Source organism: Lolium rigidum, chromosome 1, assembly GCF_022539505.1.
Source record: "Lolium rigidum isolate FL_2022 chromosome 1, APGP_CSIRO_Lrig_0.1, whole genome shotgun sequence".
Classification (NCBI taxonomy): Eukaryota; Viridiplantae; Streptophyta; class Magnoliopsida; order Poales; family Poaceae; genus Lolium; species Lolium rigidum.
Window position 1 is genome coordinate 57343443 of NC_061508.1, and position 7812 is coordinate 57351254.

A 7812-nucleotide genomic window follows, 5' to 3' on the forward strand; every position below is an offset into this window, starting at 1 on the left:
AAACTCTATCTCTTAATTCTAACCGACACATAACCTACTATAATTTACAGATACACGGGCAATCTTGCCCAAACTTCTTGTACAAGGCCGGTTCGGGAATATTTTCCGTGCATATCCTCTAAGCCCATTTAATCACGGCCCATCTCCAGACTTGGTTAAATTCTGGTGATAACACCAGTACATCCTCCTGTAATAGGGTTTATAAGCTCACTCACCTTTGTCAATAGGCATTGTCTCTTCAGTGTGATTGGTGTCCGACATCCATCTCTCACCAGCCACGGATTAGTACATATATTGACATTTGTCCTATCTCCAATTCGCATCAAACCTTCTTTCAAGAGTGTAACACCCTTCAATATGCTCCTCCATAGATAGGATATGACAGGTTGGACTACAGCCTCCAAAATAGATGTATTTGGGTAGTATTTCTCCTTAAGCACACATGCACACAAAGAATCGGGTGTGGTGAGCATTCTCCACCCTTGTCGTGCAAGCATAGCAAGATTGAAACCATAAGGGTCCCGGAACCCCAAACCTTCTTCAGTCTTTGGTTTTGTGAGTGTTTCCCAGCGGAGCCGGTGTACCTTATTTTCTTTGTCATGTTGTGCCCACCAGAACCTACAGATCATCGTACTCATCTCTTCACACAAAGCTCTTGTCAAGTCAAAGCATGACATTGAAAATGCGGGAATTGCTTGGGCACATGCTTTAATTAAAATATCTTTCCCCATCTTGGACAAAATTCTCTCCTTCTACACTTGGATTCTTTTCCAAATCCTATCCTTCAAGTACTCAAAAGTTAAAAGTTTTTTTCTTGATCTTCCAACATACACTAGTAAACCAAGATAATTTTCAGTCTTTGCTTCGGCTTGTATCCCCAACTTGGCTAGCACCTAATGTCGTTGTGCATTCCTTGTGTTATCACTAAACATCACCAAAGATTTGTCAAAGTTTACCGTTTGACCCGAGCACACCTCGTATAGTTATAGCACATGTTGCAGGGACTTGGCACTTTCACGGTTAGCTTTGATGAGTACCAGTGAGTCGTTTGCAAACAAGAGATGGTTAAGACTTGGGGCACCTTGAAAAATATGGTTGCCTTCCAACACTCTTATTTAGCAAAGATGAGAAACCTTCAATGTATAAAAGGAAAAGGTATGACGATAGTGGCCCCTCTTGACATAGGCCCTTTTGTGGAAGAAATGTATCTTTTAGTGATCCATTCACATGCACTTGGTAGCTCATCGTGGATACGCACAACATGGCACTCCTAATCCACCTCTCTGCAAAACCCGACTTCCTCATCATATTATCCACAAAGGACCACTCCACAAGATCATAGGCCTTACTCATATCTGGCTTTACTGCAACATATATTCCCAAACCTTTTTTCATCGACTTCATAAGGCGTGTGCATTCATACGCCAATAAAATATTGTGTCTTCCCGGGACAAAGGCACTCTGGTTCAGAGATATAATACGAGGCCGGATCAGCTTGAGCCGGTTTGCAAGTATCTTGGAGACCAACTTATACACCACATTAGATAGACTAATAGGCTTTAAATCCTTCATACACTCTGGTTTTGTTGTTTTTGGAAAATAAGAACAATGCACTCTGGTTTTGTTGGGATGGCTCTGCTTTGGAGGAGAGCCTAGCGAGGCCTATGCAGACAGAAGACAGCCCACCGTTAGGGAAGAAGACAAAAAAAAGGACACATATTACCTATCGGCCCATGGCAAGTCTTCTCAGCCCGGTTGATCGCAGAATGCGTAACTCGCCTGTGAAGTAGTCTATTCTCCAAAAAAAAAAGGTAGTAGTCTAAGAGCAAGCCTACGAGCCTCCGGCCGCAGGTCCATGGCAGCATCTCCTCGCGCTGCGCAGTCCGCTTCCGAAGCACCATCGTCGAGAACGACGCCTTCCATGCCCATGGCGGCATTGCCTCCCTCCTCTGCCTCCATAGCTTTCATTCTGGTCGAGGGCCTAACATCACCACCACCAGTCGCCGCTTCACCTCCCCCGCCGCCGCCGCCAGCGTTAGCAGCGAATCTGGCTCCGCCGCCACGCTCCCGTCTGCACCCGCCGCTCCTTGCCTCTGCGACACGGGGGGTGGGGGCACCCCCACCTCGGCTGGCGCCGACCACAGAATCGATTGATGGCCGGCGGCGAGCTTGAATAGTAATTTACAAATTAATCAACTTCTTCAGGGTGTGGTAAGCATGTTTTATTCAAAATGTCATATATATCGCATCCGCATATTTGCGTTACCAGTTTCTTGATTTATGCCTCTTTTCAGGGACATAATAATGGGTTTTCCAATTATGGAAACATTTTTTTGATCCCTCGCAGTGGATACATTTACTCATCAAGGTAACCCTGGCCTCACTTTGTAACTTGAACGATGATATATGTATGGGTTATAACAAGAAAGGGCCAATTTGCTCGCAAGCTCAAGACTTCTCTTGTCTCCCACCATCATTCATCCTTTGGCGTGAGGCTGAAGGGACCTAGGCAGAATAAACTATAGAACCTTCCGCTCCTTATAAAATTGTATATTTTTCCTCAACTCAGCATCTGTTCAAGAAGCACATGTCTTTCCTATCATCTCCTATTAATGTTTTACCTATGAATGCATAATATAGCTTGAAGCCTGGATATTATGGAGTAGGGCTGAACATTTTTCAAATGGGCAAGGCCACCTAAAATTTCCAAGAAATATTTCTTATGTACTACTTAGATTTGGCTTCTAGGTAAAAAATTCAGTCATACAACATATTTTCTACAATCCTCAAATACTTTTTTTATTAAAACTTCAAGTGGCCTAAATGTAGTAGCATGCCTTCTGTATTCTAGTTTCTAGCAAAATATAAAAGTGCGATTAGTAGCATTTGCAGAAAACATGACAGCAGGTGACAGTACTAATTTTGGAACAACTGAACTACTACTTTCATTCCTTTGGATCCAAATATCCAAAGGCAGTGTTGATGGCTTCTATATATACCCCACCCCCGTGACCTCTACTTGCATATATGCCCACCACTCCCATAACCCTGGAAGCAGAAAGCCAAGAATCCCAATGTATTCCCTTCACGTATATGCTATTCTCTTGTTTCTTTCTTCGCCTTTCAGCGCAGTGCTTCTCTGTGCATCTGACCATCTCCTCGTCCCTGGCAAGCCGCTCTCCCCCGGTAGCATTCTTGTCTCTGAAGATGGCATATTCGCCATGGGCTTCTTCTCCCCATCAAACTCCACCGAAAACCATTACTATGTAGGCATATGGTACAATAGCATCCCAGAGCGCACCGTGGTATGGGTCGCCAACCGTGCTGCACCGATCACCGATATTTCCTCCGCAAATCTTGCCATCACCAGCAGCTCAAACCTTGTCCTGTCCAACAGTAATGGTCGTGTTTTCTGGAGCACGAACAACAGCAACAACATCAATTCCTCCTTGGCAGAAGCCATGCTGGACAAGACCGGAAACTTCATCCTTCGCTCATCCGCTGATAGCTCCATACTATGGCAGAGCTTCGACCACCCCACTGACACTCTTCTACCTGGCATGAATCTCAGGCTGAGCCACAAGATGCACCCACTGCAGCAGCTCGTATCTTGGAAAAGCCAACAAGACCCATCCCCTGGTGACTTCTCCTACAGTGGAGACCCCGACAACCTCCTGCAGAGCTTCACCTGGCATGGCTCAAGGCCACACCGGCGGAGCCCAGTGTGGACAAACAACCTCTTTCGTATGGAGTACATGGACAGATTCAATTCTACTGTTTACATGTCACTACATCGTGCCGACGATGACGAGGTATACATGTCCTTCGGCATGCCCACTGGCTCCTTCGTTGCGCTCGTCAGGATGGAGATCGACTACTCGGGCAAGGTAAATATATTAAGCTGGGAGAGCAGCATGTCAGGATGGAAAATCCTCTACACGCAGCTTGAGCATGGGTGCAACACGTATGGCTACTGTGGTCCTTACGGTTACTGCGACAACACACAAATCGTCCCAGGTTGCAAGTGCCTTGATGGTTTTGAGCCGAGAGATAATAAAGGCTGGATCGCTGGAAGGTTCTCACTGGGATGCCGCCGGAAGGAGGTGCTAAGGTGTACTCATCAGGATGGTTTCCTGACCTTTCCGGGCATGAAGGTCCCTGCCAAGTTCCTCCATGTCCCACGCAGAAGCTTTGATGAGTGCACGGAGGAATGTAGGAGCAACTGCTCCTGTGTGGCATATGCTTACTCCAGCATGAGAAACATGGACATTGATGGAGATGACACGAGGTGCCTGGTATGGACGGGAGATTTGATCGACATGGAGAACTTCACCCAAGGAGGGGAGAACCTCTTTGTTCGGACTAACAGATTAAGAGGTACGATTCCCTTTGCCTGGTTGTTTATGTTAGTAGTAGATAGGTTCTAGTAAAGAGAAACCCGCTGAAATTGCAGAAACAGTGGCCAATTTTACTTTTGAAGCATTAGAGAAAAGTATTATCTCTTGGATGTGGTGATTTGCATTGAGAAACATGTTGATTCCTTGTGAATTAAATTTGTGCAGGGAACAAGAGAAAGGTCAGGACCCTAGAAGCTGTACTACCAGTTATCTCAACTTTGCTGATTCTCATATGCATTGGGCTTATTTGGATCTTCGTCTTTAGAGGTAGGTAACTATTGTTTTTGTGCTTATTTTTATGTCTTCTCTAAGTCTCAAGAAACTGAAGAGACGGTGGCCACGTTCCTGACAGGCAATCAAGAAAGAAGGGATATTTGGAGAAGGCTGTCTTTTGGAGATCGAAGCTCTTTTAATGAACCTGCTGATAGGAACACAGAATTTCCCATTTTGAGCTTCAGAGAAATTGCTGCTGCAACAAATCATTTCTCTGAATCCAGCATTCTTGGCCAAGGAGGGTTTGGCAATGTTTATAAGGTACGAATGCTATGTACTTATAATTGGATTATTAATGGGGCATGTAACCTGTCTGATTCAGTACTACCTCATTTTCTCAGGGAACGTTGGCAAAAGATGGTACAGAAATTGCCGTGAAAAGGCTAAGTGTAGGTTCTGTCCAAGGGTTAGTGGAGTTCAAGAATGAAATAGCTTCGATTGCCAAGCTGCAGCACCGAAATTTAGTTAAACTTCTAGGCTGTTGCGTTCATAAAGATGAGAAACTCTTGATCTATGAGTACCTACCTAACAGAAGTTTGGATGCCTTCATTTTCAGTAGGTTCCAGTCACATCTTGCAAAATTTATCTTTTTATCAAATGAATATGCATCACTGATAAGATGATTGGTATGATTCTATCCATGACAGACGATGCAAGAAAATCACTGCTCAACTGGCCCACAAGATTTAAGATAATTACAGGTGTAGCCAGAGGCCTTCTTTATCTCCACCAAGATTCCAGATTGATGATGATTCATAGAGATCTCAAAGCAAGCAACGTATTGTTGGATTGTGAGATGAGTCCCAAGATATCTGATTTTGGTACAGCGAGGATCTTTGGTGTCAACGAAAAGCAAGAACATACCAATCGAGTTGTCGGAACACTGTGAGTAATTTCATAGTAGATCAAACAAATGAGCTATATATTCCTCCCTGTTCTTCAGCTGTTTAAGTTTTACATTTTGTGTCCCTTGTCCAAACCAGTGGCTACATGTCACCTGAATATGCAATGGAAGGCATCATATCCGTCAAATCCGATGTCTACAGCTTTGGTGTATTACTCCTGGAGATTGTGAGCGGCTTGAAAATCAGCACTACAGGCCTAACCACACGCTCGCGTAACCTTATAGACCATGTAAGTGTTTATAACTTGTCCAACCGATATGAGATGTGATGTTGATAATGACACGGCATATTTGATGCAGGCATGGAGCTTATGGAAGGATGGGAACATGCTGGATCTAGTCGACTCGTCGATTGCCGAGGGTTGCTCTCCCCATGAAGCTCTACGGTGCATCCATATCGGACTCCTGTCGGTGCAGGACAACCCAAGCGCTCGCCCAGACATGCCTTGGGTGGTATCAAGCCTGGTTAACCATGCCATAGCGCTCCCCCAGCCGAAAGAGCCTCAATGCTTTGGACATCGTAGTAATTATGGAACTGATGGAGTAGGTGAAAGCCATGAATACGGGATAAGCGTTGGGAATCTGATGGGGCGCTAGAGCTAGCGCAGCAATGGTGCCACAGAAGCAAGTCAATGTAGTAGTGAGCATATATATGTCATGTAAGGAACTGTTTGCTGAATGTCTGTCTTGTCCTGGTGACCCTGATGTACCCTTTGTGTGTGTGTGTGTGTAGACTGGGTGCGATGAGCTCCGTCACCATCAGGATTGTAATTTCTTTTCCAAAAAAGTGATGACTGTAATTGTGCTTATATTACTACTATTATATACTAGTTGAATGCATGTGCATTGCTACGGGTTGTTATTTTCTTTTGCCGGTGTACACGTTGCATGTGTGAACCTAAAATGCACATGAACAATTACTTATATGGAATTATAAAGAAGAGATAGTAGTCACATAAATCTGGGCAACATTGAAACTTTCACTTCGTGTGATGCGACACTATATGTATATAAAGCAAAGAACGATTTTGATACATCGTGTGTTTCTATATATTTAAAAATACGAAGAACGGAGAATAAATCTATAGTAGAGAAGAGACAAAAAATTAAAGCTGGGTCCTGAAAATATTTTGAATCAACCAGAGTCTTCTACATACGGAAGAAAACAATACATTCAAACGTCCATGAAGGATGGATCCGTGCATGTAGGCTACAAAAATAAAGTTTTGCATCGTTGTTAAGCAATTCCAATATAAATTGACACAATTATTCCATTTTGTAGTCCATGAAAAAATACATCCCGACACACAATTTTAGTCTGACAGCTGACCCCTGGAACTAATTTTTAATCATTGAATAAAACTCACGTTTTGCCAATGCATTGTCATATCAAACACGCTAGATAAAAGTAAAGTGCGTGCGTTGAATCTAACTTTCATGGCCAGGAACATACTATATGTCCTCACCACTCGGCTTCGACCGTATACATGCAGATATTTTGCAAGTCGACCACTACGTCTAGGTCTCTAGGAGATTAGATGACTATAGCAACAGTATCGGATGATCATGGTTTGGCTTGAGCTGGGCCGCGCTAAAATACTTTTCTTTGTGTGTCCCTAATTTAATCTCTTTTTGGGGTCTAAAATAAAAACTAGCCCATGTGTGACACCAGGCAGCCACATATTCTAATTTGATAGTAAATATTTACCCATTGTTATGTATATTGTTCTGCTTCTTCTTCCATAGGCCATAGCTTTGTCCATGTGACCGCCACACAAGCTATACCTACATCTCAGCAGCTTGAAACTGCGAACTACGTTGTTTCTCTACTGGGAGGGGATATTTTCCATGGAGTATGGTTTTCTCTAACTCCGTAGCATTCATCGGAAAGAAAACAAGCTTGCTTGTCTGTAGCATGCCAAGGACGCCTGGGACTATTAGTAGCTGCAGTTAGTTAGTTAGCCCCAGAAGCTAGGTTCTTAACCGGTATTATGACGATCTTCCTTTTTTGAGTGGAAACCAACAGTTTATTGTGGACACACAAACACTGATGAGCTGTGCGTGAAACATGTTTTGAAATGCCCAAGCTAAGACGCTACATAATATTTATAATCTACGCCATTGAGAAACTAAAATGGACAAATACTACCAACAGGGGAATCGGAACAAAAAAAGACAATCTGTTACACAGCAACGAAACATATTTAGAAGCACTGGTGGAAAAAGGGGCTTTGGTCG

The 7812-nt window shown here is 43.7% G+C and overlaps 1 protein-coding gene across 1 annotated transcript; it reads left to right on the forward strand.

Annotated features, from left to right (window-relative positions):
• The first annotated feature begins 2875 nt into the window (after window positions 1-2875).
• LOC124673570 (putative G-type lectin S-receptor-like serine/threonine-protein kinase At1g61610) lies at window positions 2876-6293 on the forward strand. Its single transcript, XM_047209623.1, has 7 exons — window positions 2876-4377; window positions 4563-4664; window positions 4750-4931; window positions 5012-5225; window positions 5318-5555; window positions 5654-5804; window positions 5875-6293. The coding sequence occupies exons 1-7, from the start codon at window positions 2898-2900 to the stop codon at window positions 6169-6171; spliced, it is 2664 nt and encodes an 887-aa protein (XP_047065579.1). The 5' UTR covers window positions 2876-2897; the 3' UTR covers window positions 6172-6293.
• The last annotated feature ends 1519 nt before the right edge of the window (window positions 6294-7812 follow it).